Source organism: Panthera leo, chromosome A1 (genome assembly GCF_018350215.1).
Source record: "Panthera leo isolate Ple1 chromosome A1, P.leo_Ple1_pat1.1, whole genome shotgun sequence".
In the NCBI taxonomy this organism is placed as follows: domain Eukaryota; kingdom Metazoa; phylum Chordata; class Mammalia; order Carnivora; family Felidae; genus Panthera; species Panthera leo.
The window spans coordinates 238631673-238654152 of record NC_056679.1 but is presented as its reverse complement, the minus strand read 5'-3'; the positions used below and the strand labels follow the sequence as shown (position 1 = coordinate 238654152).

General features: G+C 51.0%; 1 protein-coding gene across 2 annotated transcripts in view; it reads left to right on the top strand.

Moving 5' to 3' along the window:
- Positions 1 to 22480, top strand: part of AHRR (aryl-hydrocarbon receptor repressor) — an 83006-nt gene that overhangs the window by 46131 nt on the left and 14395 nt on the right. For both annotated transcript variants that reach the window (XM_042954004.1, XM_042954014.1), the window contains one exon: positions 16281 to 16370. In XM_042954004.1, the coding sequence (XP_042809938.1) occupies positions 16281 to 16370 (90 nt within the window). The remainder of the gene's footprint in view (positions 1 to 16280; positions 16371 to 22480) is intronic.

The window sequence follows — 22480 nt, the reverse complement described above, 5'->3', positions numbered from 1 at the left end:
ATGTGACCCTGCATCCACTGTGGGTCTGGCTGTTATGTGACCCTGCATCCACTGTGGGTCTGGCTGTGACGTGTCCCTGCATCCACTGTGGGTCTGGCTGTGACATGTCCCTGCATCCACTGTGGGCCTCGCTGTGACATGTCCCTGCGTCCACTGTGGGTCTGGCTGTGACATGTCCCTGCGTCCACTGTGGGTTGTGCTGTGACATGTCCTTGAGTCCACTGTGGGTCTGGCTGTGACGTGTCCCTGTGTCCACTGTGGGCCTCGCTGTGACATGTCCCTGCGTCCACTGTGGGTCTGGCTGTGACATGTCCCTGCGTCCACTGTGGGTTGTGCTGTGACATGTCCTTGAGTCCACTGTGGGTCTGGCTGTGACGTGTCCCTGTGTCCACTGTGGGTCTGGCTGTGACGTGTCCCTGCATCCACTGTGGGCCTCGCTGTGACATGTCCCTGCGTCCACTGTGGGTTGTGCTGTGACATGTCCCTGCGCCACTGTGGGCCTGGCTGTGACATGTCCCTGAGTCCACTGTGGGCCTCGCTGTGACATGTCCCTGCGTCCACTGTGGGTCTGGCTGTTATGTGACCCTGCATCCACTGTGGGTCTGGCTGTTATGTGACCCTGCATCCACTGTGGGTCTGGCTGTGACGTGTCCCTGCATCCACTGTGGGTCTGGCTGTGACATGTCCCTGCATCCACTGTGGGCCTCGCTGTGACATGTCCCTGCGTCCACTGTGGGTCTGGCTGTGACATGTCCCTGCGTCCACTGTGGGTCGTGCTGTGACATGTCCTTGAGTCCACTGTGGGTCTGGCTGTGACGTGTCCCTGTGTCCACTGTGGGCCTCGCTGTGACATGTCCCTGCGTCCACTGTGGGTCCGGCTGTGACATGACCCTGCGTCCACTGTGGGTCTGGTTGTGACATGTCCCTGCGTCCACTGTGGGTCTGGCTGTGACGTGTCCCTGTGTCCACTGTGGGTCTGGCTGTGACGTGTCCCTGCATCCACTGTGGGCCTCGCTGTGACATGTCCCTGCGTCCACTGTGGGTCTGGCTGTTATGTGACCCTGCATCCACTGTGGGTCTGGCTGTTATGTGACCCTGCATCCACTGTGGGTCTGGCTGTGACGTGTCCCTGCATCCACTGTGGGTCTGGCTGTGACGTGTCCCTGCATCCACTGTGGGCCTGGCTATGACATGACCCTGCGTCCACTGTGGGCCTCGCTGTGACGTGACCCTGTGTCCACTGTGGGTCGTGCTGTGACATGACCCTGTGTCCACTGTGGGTCGTGCTGTGACATGTCCCTGCGTCCACTGTGGGTCTGGCTGTGACATGACCCTGTGTCCACTGTGGGTCGTGCTGTGACATGTCCCTGCGCCACTGTGGGCCTGGCTGTGACATGTCCCTGTGTCCACTGTGGGCCTGGTTCTGACATGTCCCTGCGTCCACTGTGGGTCTGGCTGTGACATGTCCCTGCACCACTGTGGGCCTGGCTGTGACGTGACCCTGCGTCCACTGTGGGTCGTGCTGTGACATGTCCTTGAGTCCACTGTGGGTCTGGCTGTGACGTGTCCCTGTGTCCACTGTGGGCCTCGCTGTGACATGTCCCTGCGTCCACTGTGGGTTGTGCTGTGACATGTCCTTGAGTCCACTGTGGGTCTGGCTGTGACGTGTCCCTGTGTCCACTGTGGGCCTCGCTGTGACATGTCCCTGCGTCCACTGTGGGTCTGGCTGTGACGTGACCCTGTGTCCACTGTGGGTCGTGCTGTGACATGTCCCTGCGCCACTGTGGGCCTGGCTGTGACATGTCCCTGTGTCCACTGTGGGTTGTGCTGTGACATGTCCTTGAGTCCACTGTGGGTCTGGCTGTGACGTGTCCCTGTGTCCACTGTGGGCCTCGCTGTGACATGTCCCTGCGTCCACTGTGGGTCTGGCTGTGACATGTCCCTGCGTCCACTGTGGGTTGTGCTGTGACATGTCCCTGTGTCCACTGTGGGTCTGGCTGTGACGTGTCCCTGTGTCCACTGTGGGCCTCGCTGTGACATGTCCCTGCGTCCACTGTGGGCCTGGCTGTGCTGGCTCCTTCCATCTGAGGTCTGTGGTCCTCAGTCTGGACATTTTATTTCTGTCTTCACGTCGGATAAAGCTCTTCTCCTCTATTGCTTTCATCTTCTAGAGCTGCTCTTATCCAGATGTTGGTGCTTCCACAGCCACCCTCCCATCTGCTGGTTTTTCTTCCACGTTCTGTTTGGTCTCCACCCCCACCCCCGCCCCCCTCCTGCCCGCTGCCCTTCAGGAGAGGGGGCTCCTCCCGGCCGACTGCCGGGTGCTGTCCATCACACCACATCCCGGGCTGGTTTATTTCTCTGCTTCCAGTTTCGTGCCCGCTACTTCCATTTGATTTGTTTGTAATGCTTCTTGTTTTATTCTGCTTATGTCTTTTCTTATTTCCCGAAACGTACTTTTTAAATTCACGCTCCTCTCTATCCTGAGCCCCCTGTGTTGCCCTGCATGCCTTGTCCCTGCTCTGCCGGGGAGCTGTGTGCTGGGGCAGGCAAGACTCAAGGAGGGGAGGGGATGCCGGCCCCCCCTTGGGAGGGAGCCCCCACCTGGGCCGCTTCCTCCAGCTGGCCCTCTCCCTCTCACCCCTGCCTGCCCCACCAGGGGAGGCGGTCCCTGGGCAGTGCGGGGAGGGGCCACAGCAGAACAAGACCTCTTCCTTCCACCTTTCTCTGACTGCCCCCAAGCCCCTGCCCGGGCTGCAGCCCCAGTCGCCTCCTCACCTCCTCACCCCAGCCCCAGATGGCCTTTCTGGAGCTCCTCCTTTTCTCCTCCTGGGCCTGATTTTGGGGAGGAGGAGTCAGGAAGCCCTGTGTCCATGTTTTATTGAACCAACTGCATGTGGGGATGTGGATGAAAGGGGTTGTGTTTAGGGTATGGAACTGCGGGCTGCAGCATGTCCTCAGGGGAGGGGTCCCAGCAGTTCCCGGGCACTCCCGGGGCCTCGGGATGGTGGCTCCTGCGGGGTACCGTCTGGGGGCCTGGCAGGAGCTACAGGGAGTGCTGGCATGGCACGGGGACTTCCCACCTCCAGGTCGTGGCTCTTCTAAAGAAAGACCTAGAAACTCACTGTCCCCCACATAGGACCTCAAGAGACACTGGAGCCTATCTCCCTCCGTGGCTCTTCTACTCTGCTGGCCTAGAGACTAGTCCCCAGACACACAGGCTGGGAAGAGCAGGCACAAAACCCCAGCAAACTCATGGCCAGGACTTGGGGTTGTCTGGTGCAGAAAGAGGGGCACAGTAGGAATTGGCTGGGAGGACAGGACAGGGCCTTCAGGCATGGGGGGAGAGCACAGTAGCTGGGGGTCCCAGCCCCGGCCCACCAAGAAGGACTGGGACACAGACAGAGGGGCCCTGGGATTGGGGCCTGACTCCTTGGCCACCTCCCACCTGCTCAGGCCTGGCCCCCTCAAGCCGACAGGCTTAAGAGGTGCGCGTCTGTCTCTGACTTTTGAAGGGTGTAAGTGGGGTTACCAGGGCAGGAGCTGGTGTGATTCTGGGGGCCCATGGCAGGTGATGGAGTGCGGGCTGCCCGGCCCTTGAGAGAGCCTCGCCTGTTTCTGTCTCCCTGCGGAGCAGTCTGCAGCACCAGCGGCTATGCCTCCTGGGTGTTCCTTTGGTCTTTCTCCTCCAAGGAATCTGCCTTTGATTATCTTCTGTTGTGGCTGCTGAACCCACTCTTCTGAAGCCCCTTTCAGTTTGTTTCAGGGGCTCACCAGACATGAATAAGCATGGAAAGCAGAGGCCTCATGCCAGGAGGGCAAGCTTGGCTCCCTGCCCCTCTAGTACAGCCCTCCACCTTACCTTCCTTACTTTCTGTGGGCCCGTGCCCCACTGCCAGCCTGATGATATGCATGGGGTGTCCCAGGCTTACCTGAGGACCCTGCCCACAAGCTTGTGTCACTTCGCAACCTTGTCCTGCCCTGGCCCGTGAGGTTGTGCCTTCTGCCCATCCAGTGGCCTTCCTGTGGGGTCAGTGCATGGATCCTGGTCCCATCTCTGAGGATGGATTGGGTGGCTGGGACTTGACTGGGCCTGGCCTTTTTGTGGCTTTTAGGTCATCAGGATTCTCCACTGTGAACCATCCCCCCCCCCCCCCCATCTATTAGCCTGTGACCATCCACCATTTGTTCTCCGACTTTCCACCATGAATCCCTAACTGTCCACCATGAACCCCTGGCCATCTACCATGAACCCCTGACCATCCACCATAAATCCTGACCATCCACCATGAACCCCTGACTATCCACCATGAACTTCTGACCATCCACCATGAATCTCTGACCATGCACCATGAACCTCTGACCATCCACCATGAACCCCTGACCATCCACCATGAACCCCTGACCATCCACCATGAACCTCTGACCATCCACCATGAACCCCTGACCATCCACCATGAACCCCTGACCATCCACCATGAACCTCTGACCATCCACCATGAACCCCTGACCGTCCACCATGAACCCCTGACTGTCCACCATAAATCCTGACCGTCCACCATGAATCTCTGACTATCCACCAGGAACCCCTGACCGTCCTAATAAACCTCTGACTATCCTCAGCCACTGAGTTGGGCTCACTGGGTCCCTCTCACTTAGTGACCATTGTGCTTACTCTGGTCCTGCTTGGTTGTAGGGTCTCCTAGGCTTAGACACATGTGTCCCAGGTCCTGCCCCCACTGAGCTCTGAGTCATTGAGTGGGTCTCCAGCAGGTGATTTCAGCACAAGGTGAGGAGACTGGGCCAGCCTCTGGTAGGGAAGCCCCGTGGAAGGAGCATGGGCCATGCTTACTTAAGATGCCACGTGTTTAACTCTTGTTCACATTACCATTTCAATGTTTGAATCTGTGGAACACTGAGGAATTGCAGCCCTGAGCCATCATGTGGAGTTTTGATTACTATGGGAGGAGCCAGCATTTGTGAGGACCTTCCAGGCAGCTCTGTGTCATCCTGGGTTCATGGGGCAGCAGCTGAACCTCTGGGAACCTGAGAACCTTCCTGTCACCTGGATGCTGGCGTGCCTGTTCTGTCTCAGAGCACCCCTCCCCGGGCATGCTGGGGGATGGCCCACTGCCGGCTCAGGCTCACACCCGACTCCCCCCTCATGAGGAGGCTGCCAGCGCCCTGCGGGTCTACAGGTTACCCTTGTAGCTCTCCCTCCTGCTGGTGGTGTTCGGCCTGGAGGGCTTTATCCCCAAGCCACCTCAGGCCCCAGCACCACCCCTCCTTCCTGCTGTTCGGAAGTGGTGGGGGGCAAAGTGGGGCAAAGCTGGATCAGGCTCTCCTGGGTGTAGAGCTGCCCACGTGTGAAGGAAAGGTCTGGAACTTGTCCAAGGCAGGCTCTGACCCAGAAGGTCTGGAGTGACCCATGGTAGCCAGGCCAAGGCTGGTGGTCTAGAACATACGCGGAGAGTGAGGTCAGAGATTTCAGGGTCAGTGAGTGCAACCCTCCAGCCATCAGGACGCCTGCGAGGACAGGCCTGCTTCCTCCAGATGGACCCTCGGACTCATCAATAGCATTTATTTATTGATTGTCCCTAACTGGGCTGGCTTTTAATGAACCAAACTTCACGTTAAGATGTTTGTACTCAGGAAGTAGATCCCAGTTTTAAAATATAGGCTTTGTTCTCACTTTAGGAAATGATTTCAACACTTCTGGTATCAAATCACATGTCCTGCATTCTAATTATAGTACAGATTCTATGGGTTCTAGTACAATATGGATTCTTTGCTCACTCTGTGCTGGGCAGGGCTCATTTAACCCTCCTCGGTGGTCACTGCTGTCATTCACATTTTTCAGAGGAGGAGACTGAGGCCCAGAGAGGTTAATTAACTTGGCCAAGGTTGCACAGCTGAAAAGGCAGCACATGGTTGAAGGGTCCGTGAAGAAGCAGCATGGTCCCAGAGAAGGGAAGAAAGTGGATGCTGGACATGGCAGTCGGCACCTAGTTCTGGGCTCCACCCCCGCTGGGCACGGGGAGGCCGGGACGGCTGCAGAACGGTGGTTCTTACTGAGAGCCCCGTCCCGGCACCTCCCCTCCCCCGGTTTCTGTGGTTCCCGTGGAAAGGAAGGCCCCGGGGAGCCCAGGGCAGCGGGTTACCCAGAGCCGGGCCCGGGTTAGAGCGAGGGAACGAGGGGTCAGCCAACTGCGTCTTTCAAGAACTGTTTGCAAGCACCGTTGCTGCTTCGTGGCAGAAATTCAAGGCTGAGTTTACTGTTTGTGGGATCTATAAACAGCCAGTCATTCCGTTCCCTCGCACGCACGCGGGCCCCATGGAGAGGCCGCGAGTGATCTGCCTCCAGCAAGGCCAGGCAGCTGCCTGGTGCCCGCTCGCTCGCGTGACTGGCGCGGGCTGGGCCTTGTGTTATTGCCCCGTAGCCATGGCTGCGGCTCTCAGGGGAGTGCTTGGCTCCCCACGTCCCTTTATTCTAGGGAGGAGCGATGAGGGGCCGTTAGAATTGTTCCATTTTCCCTCGTTGTGTTCCTCTGCCGTGACCTTGACAGAACGATCTTTGAAGTACTTGCTGGCTGTTTTTTCTGCCGCGGACTGGACGAGATCAGGATATGCAACGGGTTTGCCAAGGGAAGTCCCGGGCTTTTCGCACGTTTTTGCCTTTATCCCCACAGAGGGGCTGTGGGCGGCAGGGCCAGCAGCGTGGGAGGCGCGGGCACCCGGGGCCCTCACCTGCCGTGACCCCTGCTGCCCCCTAAGTTGCAGGTGCACGTTTCGTGACTTTCAGTAATTGAATAGAGATGTGACTTTTTTGCCCCTTAAAAAAAGTTCAGTCTTAAGTTTGGGACCAAATCCTTTTTTCCACTTGGAAAAGTGACCTCATTTTCCATGTACCATGTTTGAGAAAACACAAAACTCTTGTAGGATTAAAAAGAGACCGGGAGAAAACAAACGTTGGCGATGCATATTTGAAAGATGGTCCCACATGTGTAAAAGTATTTGGCATGATGCTTCTGGACCAGAACGTCAATCCGATATTGAATCCATATGACTCGGCAAACGGCATTTTATGGTCCTTTTTCTTTTTTAAAAAATTTCTGCCTTGTGAGTTAAAGTTAAGGTTGTTTTTTGGTTGTGACTAATCTTATAAAATCTTTTTTAAGAAGGCGTTTTATATACTCGAGCCTTGAGCCGTCGTTCGGTCTTTGAACCGTTGCTAGCACGACAGGCTCAGTGTGCAGTAGTCTCCCCGCAGGGGAGCCATTCAGGGAGATGGCCGAGCAGCGGGCGCTCCAGGAGGGGCTGGGGCTGAGGGCCACGCACCGCCCGCCTGCCAGACCCCTCTGAGGTCACCGCTGCCAGCGCCACATGGCAGTTGGTCTGACTGCCCACCCGTTGAGCACGTCGCCCGACCTCAGGGTAGTGGCAACAGCAAATAGTCACTCTGATTGTCTATTAGCACGATCGATGGTCTTCCAACCAGCCCTCCGTGGACCCCAGTGTGGCCCCACCTACCTCCGTCTGAGTCCCAGGGGTAGGACGGCAGGGGCTTCGTGGTTGGCTGCTCCCATCCTGGGAGGCTGCGCCAGCACCAGTGGGTGCGATCCGCTGTGGCGGCAGCGCCCTGACTACCCAAGTGTCCCCGTCACTGCACGGAAAGTGGGTGGTACCAGCCCGTTCTCCCTGCCCCGCCACCCAGAAACCCACCAGCCCCTGTGGGCGCCAGCCCCCAGGGCCTCGGCTAAGCGTGGGGCAGGAGGGAGGCCAGGTCACGTCCAGGCAGAAAGGGGCCCAGCTCTTTGGTGGTGAGTGCCAGGTGCCGGGTGCCCTCACTCCTCTTAGCCAGGCCCCCACCCTGTAGGCTGGCAGTGTGTTTAATGTCGTCACGTGCCTCCACACTTCTTTTGTCTCAGGCAGTGAAGGCAGGTCTTTTGATAAATGATGTAAACAGACAAATTCCAAGTGTTCATAGGTGCCTCCCCCAAAACACTGTGTGTCCAAGAACAGAGGCATTGGGGCAGGACATTAGGCAGGCGCGCATATATATATATATATATATTTTTTTTTTTTTTTTAATTTTTTAGAGAGAGAGAGAGCATGGATGGAGGTTGTGGGGAGGGGCACAGGGAGAGAGAAAGAGAGAGAGATCTTAAGCAGGCCCCACATTCAGTGCGGAGCTTGGACATGGGGCTCGATCCCACAACCCTGGGATCATGACCTGAGCCAAAATCAAGAGTTAGACACTCAACTGACTGAGCCCCCTGGGTGCCTGATTTAGGTTATTTACAAACTTTCAAATAGCCCCCTAGGATGAGAGCCAGGCAGATACTGGACTTTCCATTCACCACTCAAAGGTGTTAGGATATGTGGGACCACACACTTTTGTCTGGAGCTGGACATTTATTCAAATGACAAGTAACACTGTTTGATTCTTAGAGGTGTTTTGGTGGACACCTATGCTGTATGAGGTCAATTTCCTGTTCCTCGGAAGTACGTTGGGGTTCAGGGGCGGGGGGGCTTTGCAAGGACCATTTAAGTCCGTGGCCACGGCTGCAGGGCTACGTGAGATGGGGATTTCTTGCCCAGAAAATTCAGCACAAAATCTGAGTCCTTTGCAGAGTCATCGCCCCAGTGTGTGTGCCTCTGCGTCAGAAAATTGTCCAAAACTTTGAAGCTTGCAAGTGACAGAGGAGCCAGGCCACTCCAGGGTTGTCTGGAGGGGGTCATTTCGCATCAGAAATCCTATCCTGACTGCCTGTGGGCACCTAGCTTCTCGGGCGCATTTGGGGCTGGTTTCGACATTTTACCGCATCTCTCTCGAAGAGCTCTGACAAGTGTGTTTTACATTTTCATGAGTGCTGTCACTTCCCTTTTTGAAATACTTTGGTGACTGGATGTGTGGCTTTGTAGCGGAGCGGGCTGTGTGTGAAGCTGGAAGGCTTGGTCCTTTGCCCTGAGGGTTTTCCTGGGACCTTCATGTGACGTCGTCCCATCACCAGAACACGGCAGAACACACTAGCTCTGGTTGGCAGGTGCACTTTTCCTACGCCTCTACCCCCAACACAGAAAACACACATCTGAGGCAAGAGTCACGTTGTACCTCGAACGAAGTAGGCAGAAAACCTACAACGGTGTTATCTGAAAACAAAGTAGAGAACAAAGAAAAAGACAAGGCATCACCCAGGAGAAGACACACTCTGTGGACAGGTTCTGCGTGGCTCCACGAGACGGAGGCCTGACTGCAGCGCCATGGAGGATCACGATGTTGGGGGACTCTGGCTGGTTCCATCCTCTGCCGTGCAATAGCTACATTCCTGCAGGAGCAGGAGCGGGGAGCCGGGAGGCTCCCCAGAACCCAGCTTCCGCCCTGTGGCAGCTGGGAGGGAGCTGTTCGTGGGTACATGTGATGTTACTCTGAACAGAGTCAGTCACACTGGTGAGAGGGAGCGGAGCTAGGGGTGGGAGTGTCTGATCCACTCGTTTCTACAAGCACGTTTTAGCGAACCTGAATACAGAAAACCAAGTTCCAGCGCACGGAACGGAAGGGGAGAGGGTCGCGGCTAATTCTGTGAGGTCAGAAAACCGTGCACTGAAGCCTGATGGAGGGCACAAAGGAGAAACCAACTCATCTCCTCGAGACACTACGTGAAAGAACTCTAAGTAAAGCAACCGCGAGTTGACTGTCTGCAGCAGAAGGAGCGAGCCATGGTGGCCATGGGAATAAGGTGATTCTCCATGTCAGGAGCCACTGTGAGCTCATCAGCCTGGTGACCCTGAAGGGGCAAACACCACCTTGAAGATGATTCTCCAGCGCTGACGGACAGACGGACGATCACAAAGCACGATAACAAAAGCTTCACAAAGCACCATTTATTGAAAAGCTCGTTCTGTCCCCGTGGTTCCGGTGACACCTGCTTCCTATGCCACATTTCCGTCTAAGCTGGGGCCTGTTTCTGGACGCGCCACGCAGTCCACTGACCAGTCACTGACACCAGCACCAGCCGTCGTGACTACAGAGGTCGGCCCCACATTTCGGTGTGCGAATGAGACAGCCCTCCCTCCTCACTTTTCCTGTGTTTTGTTAGCTATGACTGCACGTTTCCTGCCTGCACGTAGCATCGACTCGCCTGCTCCCAAAACAGAGTGGCAGTCTGTTGGGGGGTTCACTTAGGCAGAACGGGCATTTTTGCAATGCTGAATTGCCTTGTCCAGGAACGAAGGATGTCTTTCCATCTGTTCAAATATAATTTTGTGTCTTGAGAAGTTTTAAAGCTTTCTGCCCCTGTGTTTTACACTTTCTTGTTAAGTTTATTTATAAAGTAATGGATCTTCTTTAATGTGTTTGTAAATGGGGTTTTATCTATCATCAGACCCTCTAATTTGGTTATTTTTCTAGTATGTAAAGATTATTGAATATGGTATCTAATTTTATATACTGCTTCCTTACTGAATTTTTTTAATTTTTTTTACTTTTTAACTTGTTTTATTTTTTAATTTTTTTTAATTTACATCCAAATTAGTTAGCATATAGGGCAACAGTGATTTCAGGAGGAGATTCCTTAGTTCCCCTTGCCCATTTAGCCCAACCCCCCTCCCACAACCCTTCCCATAACCCTGTTTGTTCTCCATATTTATGAGTCTCTTCTGTTTTGTCCCCCGCCCTGTTTTTATATTATTTTTGTTTCCCTTCCCTTATGTTCATCTGTTTTGTCTCTTAAAGCCCTCATATGAGTGAAGTCATATGATTTTTGTCTTTCTCTGACTAATGTCACTTAGCCTAATACCCTCCAGTTCCATCCACGTAGTTGCAATGGCAAGATTTCATTCTTTTTGATTGCTGAGTAATATTCCATTGTATGTATGCCACATCTTCTTTATCCGTTCATCCATCGATGGACATTTGAGCTCTTTCCATACTTTGGCTATTGTTGATAGTGCTGCTATAAACATGTGCATGTGTCCCTTCGAAACACCACACCTATATCCCATGGATAAATGCCTAGTAGTGCCATTGCTGGGTCGTAGGGTAGTTCTATTTTTAGTTTTTGGAGGAACCTCCATACTGTTTTCCAGAGTGGCTGCACCAGCTTGCATTCCCACCAACAATGCAAAAGAGATCCTCTCTCTCTGCATCCTCGCCAACATCTGTTGTTGCCTGAGTTGTTAACGTGAGCCATTCTGACAGGTGTGAGGTGGTATCTCATTGTGGTTTTGATTTGTATTTCCCTGATGTTGAGTGACGTTGAGCATTTTTTCCTGTGTCAGTTGGCCATCTGGATGTCTTCTTTGGAGAAGTGTCTATTCATGTCTTTTGCCCATCTTTTTTTTTTTTTTTTTTGAGTTATTTTATCATTGGCTTTCTAGGAGTTTCCAGATATCCAGTGATAGCATCTGTAGACAGAGACCATTTTACTTTGCCCAGTTCTTATGCCTCCTGTTGGTTTCTCGTCTCGCTATAACAGCTAACACCTCCATCTGATGGTGGTCACTGTAGGATAGGAGTCAGCCAACATTTTCTTAAAAGGCCAGATGCTAAATATTTTCAGCTTTGTGGGTCATACAGTTGCAACCACTCGGCTCCACTGTTACAGTGCAAGAGTGGCCACAAACAATAAGTAATGAATGAGTGTGTCTGTGTTCCAGTAAAATTTTATTCCCAAAACCAAGTGCCAGGCCATAATTGGGACTGTAGTTTGCACACACTGGAATGGGAGATCGTGGATATCTTTGTGTTGCATCCTGGTATTACTGGAAACACCTAGAATATTTCCCCACTAAGTAAGTTGGTGACGTAGAAATAACACGCACCCACATAAACACTATCATGTTAAGAATGTGCCTATAATTCCTATTTTCTTAAGAGTTTTTATAGAGAATAAATGTTGAATTTTGTGGAAAGCTTTTTCACCATCTATGGAGATAATTATGATACTATCCCCTGTAGATCTATAAATGTGTATTAAGCTAATGGATTTCCTAATGTTGAGTCAACCTTGCATTCCTGGAATAAGTTCACTTGGTCATGTGTATTGTGTTTCCTTAATGTGAAATTGGAATCTGTTTGCTAATATTTTATTTGTACATTCTCATCAATAACTAAAGGTCTGTAATTTTATTTTTTATTGTACTTTTCTTTGATCAGAGTTAAGTGTCAGTGTTACACTTCTAAAAATAAGTGGAAAAATTCCCTGACTTTCTATGCTCTGGGACAATTTATGTGGCATTGATGCGATCTGATCTTTAAGACTTGGTGGTTACGTTAAAGCCATCTGTGGGCTGGATCCTTGGTAACTTCCTCTGTGTCTTCTAGAGAAATCGGTCACGTAAGGTTTCTGTCTCTAATGGATACATCGTATTTTCCTAGGGAAACATACACTTATTTAGGGTTTCAAATTTATTTGTGACTTTCTCCCACTTTCATTTAATGTGGTTCCCTCTGCCACCACCAGGGAACTGCTTTCTGGTGTTTATCCCATTGCTTTGTTTGGGCTGCCCCTGGGCTCCCTATAAATAGATGCACAGGCCCCAAGGTCAGCAGGGTGCTCTTTTTCTCTGTGTGATAGCCCTCATGTGGGGCTGGTAGCTGCTGGGTTATTTCCAGAGTGTGACTGTTGGGAAGGAGGCCGCTATGAACATTCTTGTTAGGGTGTTTTTGTGAGCACACCCATCTCACTTGGGTAAGCACTGGAAGGGTAAGCAGTGGAATTTCTGGTCATGGGGAGAATGCATGTTCATGTTTATGAGGAATCTCAAAGCCGTTTCCCAACGTGATTGTCACATTTTGCGTTCTTACTGGTGATGGTTCGTATCCTCACCAACATTTCGTGTTGTCCGTTTTTTTGACTGTAGCCATCCCAATGTTTGTGAAATGGTATCTTAATGTGATGTTTATCTGCATTTCCCTGATGACTAATGATGTTGACACATTTTCATCATAGGCCTTTCTTCCATCTCCCTAGGAAAGTATCTGTTCAAGTCTTTTGCCCATTTAAAAAAATTGGGTCGTTCATCTTTTTACTATCAATTTATGAATTTTATATATTCCGAATGAGGTCCTTGGTCAATGTGCTGTGAATACTGTTTTCTTGCCCTGTGGCTTGTCTCTACATTTTTAAATTGTGTCTTTTAATAAAGTCCAGTTTATCAAGTTTTTCCATGAAGGGCTAGTGTTTTTGTGTCCTATCCACATCTGCCTATTCCAAACTCATGAAGACATTTTGTTTTCTTCTAGAAACCTTATGATTATGAGGTTTGATCTTTAGGCCTAAGCTATGTCTTGAATTAATTTCTGTGGAATTAGATAGGAGTCCGTGTTCATTTTTTCCATACAGGCAACCAGCTGTCCCAGACACATTAATGCCATGTTGTCCTGGCTAGCACAGCTTTATGCTAAGTCATGAAGTCAGTGTAAGTTCTGAAATTTTGTTCTTCTTTAACATAGTTGCTTTAGCAAATATGGGCCCTTTGCACATATAGAATTTAGAATCAGCTTGACAATTTCTGCAAAGAGAAGAAAACCCTCCTGAGATTGTGATTGGGATCACATCACACCATAGACCGATTTTAGAGACTGGGCTCTCTAAACCATGTGGAATCTTCCAATGCAGGAGCATGGCATATCTCCTGGATTATTCAGGCCTTGTACATCTTTTATTAGATTTATTCCTAGGCATTTTATGGTTTTTTGGTTTAAAAAAATTTTTTTAATGTTTATTTATTATTGAGAGACAGAGAGAGACAGAGCATGAGCAGGGGAGGGGCAGAGAGTGGAGGAGACACAGAATCCGAAACAGACTCCAGGCTCTGAACTGTTAGCACAGAGCCCAACGCGGGGCTTGAACCCACAAACCACTAGATCATGACCTGAGCCGAAGTCAGATGCTTAACCGACTGAGCCACCCAGGTGCCCCATGTTTTGTTTGTTTGTTTTTTAATTTAGGTCTGGAGTTTTCTTTGTGGGAAGGTTTGTTGTTGTTGTTGTTGTTGTTGTTGTTGTTTTTAAGTAGGCTCCATGCCCAGTGTGGAGCCCAGTGAGGGGCTCAAACTCACAACCTTGAGATCAAGACCTGAGCTGATGGGCGTGTGGGTGGATCAGTCAGTTAGCATCCAACCTAGGCTCAGGTCATGATCTCGTGGTTTGTGAGTTCAAGCCCTGCATCAGGCTCTCTGCTCTCAGTGCAGAGCCCACTTCAAATCCTCTGTCCCCCTCTCTCTCCGCCCCTCCTCCCTCTCAAAAGTGAATACACATTTAAAAAAAAAGAAATTTGAATTTGTTACCAAAAAAAAAACAGACCTGAGCCGAGATCAAGAGTAGGATGCTTAACGGACTGAGCCACTCAGGTGCCTGGCTGTGTCATGATTGTAAATGCCTGGTGTCAGTAATTTGTATTTTTCTTGATAAAATTTGCTAAGGGTATATCAAATTTATTGATCTTTTATTGATCTTTTATCAATCTTTTCGAAGAACCAAATTTGACTTTGTTGATGATGTTCATTATTTGACAATTTTAAACAATATCATTGACTTTTTCACTCTTGTTATTTTCTTTCTTCCATTTACATTGGATTTAATTGGCTCTTTTACTCTAGTTTCCTAAGGAGAAACTACACTCTCTTCCTTTCATAGCTCACTAGGATTTAGTACTCTCTTTTCTGCTAATATGTCTCTGCAAGTTACCAGCTCCCTGTGGTCTCATCAGGACAAGGGCATGGATTTGTGTAGTGTCACTTTTCTTGTTGTTTTCCATCATTTATAAGCGAGGGTATTTGGGGTTAGGTGGCTGCTGCTGTCCTAGGATGCCTAGAGATCTTCAATATTAGCAATTTAAAAGCTCTTGGGAATTGATATTTATAAACCCGGAGTGTTTATAAACTTCGAAGTTTATATCCGAAGCAGGCTCCAGGCTCTGAGCTGTCAGCGCAGAGCCTGATGCAGGGCTCGAACTCAGGAACCATGAGATCATGACCTGAGCCAGTCGGACGCTTAACCGACTGAGCCACCCAGGTGCCCCCAGCTATCATTTTCTTTATCGTAATGATGATGATGGTGAGCAGGAAGAAGATAGACAGATAGACAGATAGAGGATAGATGAAATGCTCGTTGATCATGTAAATCGGTGGCTGTGTTCTCTTGTGCATCTTCACTACTGGTGATTCTGGGAAATCACTGCAGGGCGGAGCTACAAAGCTTGCCTTTTGAATAAAGATTTGAAGTCAGGCACAGCATAGCCACATGCCGCACTTTTCTACACACATGCACGCACACCAAATAATTATGGATATAACTGATTTAATAATCATCAAAATATTGTGAATAGCAGACACTAACAAATTTAAAATGAAGAGGAAAATATTTTAAGATGCTCTAATTGATAAAGAAAAAATTAAAAACCTGGATACACTAACAACCATTACATAAACTGACACGGTGCTAAAACCCTCCCCTTTTCACTTGCTGTCTCCCATCATCCCCAAGCTGAATGCTCTTGGAAGTGAAACCAAACTTTCGAGGTGCACGTTATCCTTGTCTTCAATAAGTAGGTCCAGGAAATGGAAAAGAGGGAGAGGGGCCTGACTCGTATCTAGTGATCCTGACACCAAGATCAGGAGGGACGCTCGTGGGCCAGCTTTTCCTTAAATACGGATGAGCGTCTCCGCAGCAAAGTGAGTTACTTCCAAGAGCAAATTAGAAGTGACGATAAGGCTTATCCTGTAATATGCAAGAATGATTCATCATCAGGGACCTATCATGAAATTCTCCACATCAATAGACTAAAGAGATGTTATGTTATTGTTTCAGGAGATGTAGAAATAGCACTTGATGGAGTTCGATATTTATTCATGATAAAAACTCTTCGGAAAACCAGAACATAGTCTGGAAGAAAGTGCGTGAACAGGGACAGTCCATATAGTGAAGTGAGGCTCCTGTTTTGTTTCAGGTACTGCTGGGAGCCTCATCTCTCCATGAGGATATTTGTATTTTGTCCAAGATGAGTTTTATAATCATTAGCAAAAGAAGAACACAGTGTTGAGGCTTATAAACCATGATGAAGTTCCCCTGTCATCTGCACACTTGGGACCTATTGCAAAACGGCCATAAATAAACAAACAAATAAATCAACAGTGGGTGTTTCTGGAGGTTATACATACAGACTACAGAACAGGAGAAATGGTCGAAAATGCAGCAGAGACAATGCTTGCGCTTTCTCATTGTGAAGGTTCTGAGAATGTGGGCAGGAGCCAACTAAAGTTCTCGTTTCTTCTAGTCTCTCGATGGCTTTGCCCTGGTCGTGAGTGCGGAAGGCATGATATTTTATGCGTCAGCAACGATCGTGGACTATCTGGGCTTCCACCAGGTAAATGCAGCTCTTCGGCCTGCGGCGTGGTGGGTCCCACTGTTTGCACACGCTTTCTGTCTTCCAGCCTCACACACCTGTAAAACCAGGCTTTTCTTATCACGCAGGTTTTATCAGGTAAGGATTTCCACATCCCGGCTTGGTCTAGGGCTCGAGGTCGCAAGAGAGGTGTAATGGTGTCCAGGGTGTCACAACCGTATTGGGCACTGACCTCTGCTGGCCGCGACCTTGCCACGGCATCACTGTCTGAAACCCCAGAGATGGGGCACATTCGGGAAAGAACGTGTTCTGGAAATGCCCTTATTGATGTCCAGGTAACTCATTTGGTCTGTTGCCGCAGGCCTGCCCAGGCTGAATGATTCCAGACATTGGGGCAAGGCTCTGGGGTTGAGACCCACCAAACGCTGGATCCTCCTCCAAGAAAAGGTACAATAAAAAAAAACCCACCCATGGCCCAGGGAGGGAAAAGGAAACTTCAGGGCCTGGCCTCTGGGAAGGAAAGGAGGTCGCTCATGAGAAATCCAAAGTTTGAGCTTCAAGTCCAAATCGAAATTCATACTTAAAAAAAAAAATGTAATGCTTATTTATATTTGAGAGAGACAGACAGACAGACAGACAACAGAGCATGAGCAGGGGAGGGGCAGAATCCGAAGCTGGCTCCAGGCTGTGAGCTGTCAGCACAGAGCCCGATGCGGGGCTAGAACTCACAAACCGTGACATCATGACCTGGGGCAAAGTCAGACGCTCAACCAATGGAGCCACCCAGGCGCCCCGAAACTTACACTCTTGTGTAGCTCAGAGCCCCAGGTCAGAGCCAGTGGTGGACAGATGAGAACGTGGGGCACCAGGAAGCAGAAACATGACCTTAGCTACAGGGCCACAGCCGTCCCCAAAAAGATGTCCCCTGTGAAGAGGGCTTCTTCGTGCAAAATTATAAACACACTCGATGCAATATACAAACAGGCAGATTGGAGAAAGAACAAAATAGAACTTTGAAAAGTGAGGTATACAGTGTATCTGTCTGTCAGGGTCCTACCTGGAGACAGAAACTGTGAAGTGCTCTGACTGGCTTAATATAAAGATTTAAAATGAGTTTCGTATAAAGAATCATTAACACAGGATCCCAAGGGGGTACAGCCGTAGACAGAGACACAGCGAGCGGAGGGGCCACAGGGCCCACAGGAGGCTGGGCACCCCAGCAAGGAGCACATTCTGGAGACACCCTCATGGGTGAGGGTGAAGCCATGGCTCCTGGGTGGCGGAGAGGTCACCGAGGTGCCCCAGGCCAGGGCTAGCCAGCAGGAAATGCCCACTGGGATGCTGGCCAGACTCTGGGGGAGGCTACCTGCCGGCGGACCTGGCCTGGGTGTGGTCTCAGAGGACCCAACCTCCCTCCTGCGGTGCCCAGAGCACCTTTGCCAGCGGAGGGGAAATGTGTACAGGATCCAGGATCAGAGCCAAGCGATGAAAGCTGAGAGGCAATACATGGAATTGGAAACAGAGATCCCACAGGACGGGCGGAAAAGCAAGGGGATGCCCAGAAGCAAAGGGCGGTGGAAGCCAAGATCTGAGAATGGGGGTCCCTGACACATGAAAATTCAAGTCTGCCTGAGGCCCCTGAGGCTGATCGGAGCATTTGCTGTAATTTCCATGAAGACTGTCACTTTGAATCATTCCCAAAACTGAAGCGTCTGTCACTGCACAGATGACTCCGAGAAGTGTCTCGTCTTACACACGCCTCTACATTTGCTTTCCTGCCACCTGAACCTGGGACCGATGGCTGACACTGACCAGGCCTCTCCCTGCCGCTGGCCCCGGGACAATCTTTGGACAGACAACGTGCACACACCCACTCTTCCACAGGGCGACCCTGTGGCCTGGACTGGCCCCTGCAGCACGTGGAGGTGTGGCTCCGGCAAGGACCCCACACACAGGGCCACCGCGTGGCAAGTGGACAAAATGCCGTGGGTGTGATCTCCAGGAGGTGCTTCCGGGGCTGCCCTGCACACCACGGGGACAAGCCTTGGCTCCGCTCTCTCTGAGCCTCCTTTTCTTCCTCCGTGTGCAGGGCACGGGGCATTGGCACCTGGTGACACTCGGTGGGGGGGGGGGAGACGTCCCCACCACCAGCCACGCCTCAGGGAGGTGGCCCGTGGTTCTTCTCCCACTGGCTGCTCCTGGCAGTGGGTGACAACTGGGCTCCATCACTGTGTCCTTGTGTCCACCTGCACCTCCTGAAGACATGCGGGGCAGGTGTTGGGGGATGTGAAGTGGGGGGAATGCATCACCCGCCCCAGACACATGAGCACCTGGATGGCCAGCTGAGGCCCTTCCTCCCCTCTTTAGCCCTCCCACGTGTGCTCTCAAGGTTGCTGTGCTCGCACAGCTCTCTGGCCTCGGGGCCCCCTCGTGCAGCTTGGAGCTCAGGGACCCACAGATGGCCAGCACCAGGCTGCGGACACGACGTGATTCCAGCCCCCAAATGGCAAACTCTCTTTGTCTCCTCGATTGCGTGTGCGGGGTCTGATTCTAGAAAAACGTGGTCTGGGCTGCCTTTTCCATGCTCAGAACTCAACTCCAGTCCCTATCACTGTCTGCTGAGTTGCCCTGCAAATTCTCCAGACACACCCAGAACTGCCTACCTTTAGCCATAATCCGGGAGGTGGCTTTGGTGATGTGCAAGTGTCCTGAGGCGAGGCTTTGGTCCCACGTCTGAACGTGCTCACTAGAGTCTGTTTTTTGGAGCTTGGTTATTCTGCAAGTGCTGGATGTAAAATAAAATTTTGCCTTCTATTATAAAGAAATTGTTTCCAAATGCCATTAAATCAGGCATTGCCTCTATTTATGTAAAACGTGTTGAGAAAATATCAGAACAGTTTTGTGCTGTCGTGAGCTCCTTGTGCAAAATACGTAAGTCAGGAACCAATTATTTTAGTATCTTCAGGTTCAGCAGTCATTTTGATGAACAGCTAGGTTTTAGATGCATATTTTCGTTGCCGTTGACATTTATTGATTCAAGAAGGGCTCCATTCTCCCCCAGGCTGGCAGCTGGGGGAGAGCTGTCCCCGTTTGAACCAGGGCAAGGGCATGGGCGCAGTTGGGAATCCCACAGGCTAGGTAACAGGTGCGTGTGCAATTTGCACAAAAGGATGAGGGCTGCGGGGATGGGGCTGTAAAAACTGGTCATGACTTTATTCTTAACTCCAGAAACGGTAGTTTAGAGCTAAAATAAGGCTGGCTTTACTTGACCAAAGCTGTGTCTGTTTTTCCACATTTTTTTTTTTTTTGAGAGAGAGAGAGAGAGAGAGAGAGAGAGCGAGCATGTGCAGAAGCACATGCATGCATGTGCGGGGGCGGGGGGGGGGGCAGCGGGGCAGAGAGAGAATCCCAGGCAGGCTCCGCACTGTCAGTGCAGAGCCTGATGTGGGGCTTGAACTCAAGAACCACAAGATCGTGACCTGAGCCAAAATCAAGAGTCAGACGCTTAACCGACTGAGCCACCCAGGCGTCCCTGTTTATACATTATTTGAATACTTATTCTACTGATCTCTCCACCACTTGTCACTGACCCTGCTTTGTAGGGAGCAGACTCCGGGAGATTCAGGGAGACTAAGACCAGTCAGATATGTCACAGTAGTTATTATACCTTTGTTGCCCAACCTAGAAAGTGTCCACATTGGCTATGTCTTTCAATTTGCCTGAGTCAGAAATGTCTTTTCCGGTTTTCTCATGCCCTCGCCATTGGTCTCTCTCTTGTTTTGGTTAAGCCACAGAGCCCCTCTTACATGTTAATCCCACACATCCTTTCCATTAATTAACTAAGGTGTGGGGAGACATGAACAGGGTGTCCAAGGACGCAACCTTCTGCGATTCTACAAAGCGTGGGGTCACCTACCAAAGCTCGCTCGCGAGAGAATGACCGAAAGACAGTGCCTGTTACAAACTTCCCATGGGAACTACGACGGCCCAGTGCTCAGAGGTCAGCAGTCTTTTCCATTCATCAGACTGTAGAGGGGAAGATGCCATCCATTTGCAGCAGGGGGGAAGAATACAGAATTCCCAGTAATGAGTCAACCAAGTGGTATTTAGTACCTCACACAGAAAATATAAAACATTATTTATAGAAATTAAAGAACCAGATAAACAGAACGACGTGCCATATCCGTGAATCAGAGGACTCCAATTATCATTATAAAGATGTCAGATCATGTTACAGAGGTAATGACATTATCATAAAAACTAAGCAGCTCTTCTAGGTAGAGATAGACGAGCTTTTGGGAATGCAGAAAGTTGGGAGTCTCCAGGGCCAGGGGGCAGGAGTAGTGATTACTGGGACTTACACACCGGACACAAGACTTCCTGTAGGACCCAGTTGCTAGATGAACAGACCCCAAGACAGAACTGGAAGCTCACAGCAGGCACGTGTGCACCGGTGTGGGATTTACAATGAAGGGGGCGCTGTCCCGTGGTGGGGAAATAGCCATCTTGCCAACAAACAGAGCTGGGTAAACTGGATTTACATGGGAAAGAAATGAATCCTGGGGGCGTTTGGGGGGTCCAGCCAGTTAAGCATTTGACTCTTGATTTTGGCTCAGGTCATGATCTCACGGTTCATGAATTTGAGCCCCACATTGGGCTCTGCGCTGTCAGCATGGAGACTGGTTGGGGTTCTCTCTCTCTCTCTCTCTCTCTCTCTCTCTCTGCCCCTCCTCTGCTTGTGCTTGCTCTCTCTCTCTCTCTCGAATAAATGCATTTTAAAAAACTTAAAGAGAGCTTGGTCCTAGCTCTTACCTCATAGCATGCACAATAAATAAATGGCAGAAGTTTCTAGAAGCTTCAGGACCCAGTTAGGAGATGGGTGAGGATGATGAGAGCAAGACCCCACCCATGAGGAGACAGACAGATGAACTGGCCGTGTGAGGTCCACTAAGAGAGCAGAAAGGCAGGCCAGGGAGTAGTGACTCTGGCATCACAGCCCACGCAGTAGAGGACCCATGTCCAGAGCAGATGAGGAAGCCACAAATCAGCAAGACAGCTCAATGGAAATTTGAGAGAAGGACACAAACAGGCGCCACGCACACTCCCACATGGCACGCGTACATGTGCTCACACGCACACCTCAAGACCAAAAACGTGAGAAGATGCACAATTTCATCGGTTCTCGACGCACGGGTGAAGACCATGGTGCGGAACCGTGGCAGCCGCCACAGCGGCTCAGATGAAGAGGGCTGGGGACACCTCGCGTCGGCCGCAATGTCAAGCGACTGCGCTGGCACGCACCGCCACGGTGGCGTGTGGATCTGCGCCCTCGCTCGGGAAGGGCGCTTGGTGGCATCCACTAATGCTGGCCCTCTGCCACCCCTGACCCAGGAACCCCACCCCTGGGCGTGACTCGCTCAGACACAGCAGCGGCGTGTGGAATCAGGTGGAAATAGCCACCCCGCGGACGCGAGAAACTGGCGCCACACACGCGGCGTGGGAGAACGTTACAACTGTGATGTTCAACCCCAGAGGACGGACACTAAGAACAGCGTTCCATTTACGAACATAACCGGCCTACAGAGTGGGCAGTCTGTGCCATGACCGCCCCAGGGGGGTGGAGGGAAGGGGCTCTGGGAAGCTGTTGTGTCCTGTTTCCTGATCTGGGAACTCACGCATCCAACTGTATGCATATGATGTGGGCACTTTTCAGCCAAGTGCTATACTGAATCACACTTTATTAGGAAAGCTTCCTATGGGAAGGGCACGCGTGATCACAGGGCCACCAGATGAGGTGGGAGCTGGCAGGTGAGTGGAAGCCATCAGGTCTTGAGCTGGAGGGAAAGCCTGGTGCCCTCACCTCCACCAGGAGTTGGTCTCTGCCTGTTGGCCTGACGTTCACACCCAGAGCCTCTGACGTGGACAACCATGACCAGGGACAACAAGCATTCTGACCTGTGAGCACTTGTTTCTCTGAAGACATCTCTTTGGACTAAGGAGTGCACAGGTAATTGTAGTGCAGCCTTCGAGTTACGGTCGTGTTCCTTTTCTGCTTTCCTGAGGTTGTTTGACCTGTAGGGATCCCAGTGAGCCTTAGCCATGCAGCTATGGGCAAGAGTAGGGCCCCTTGA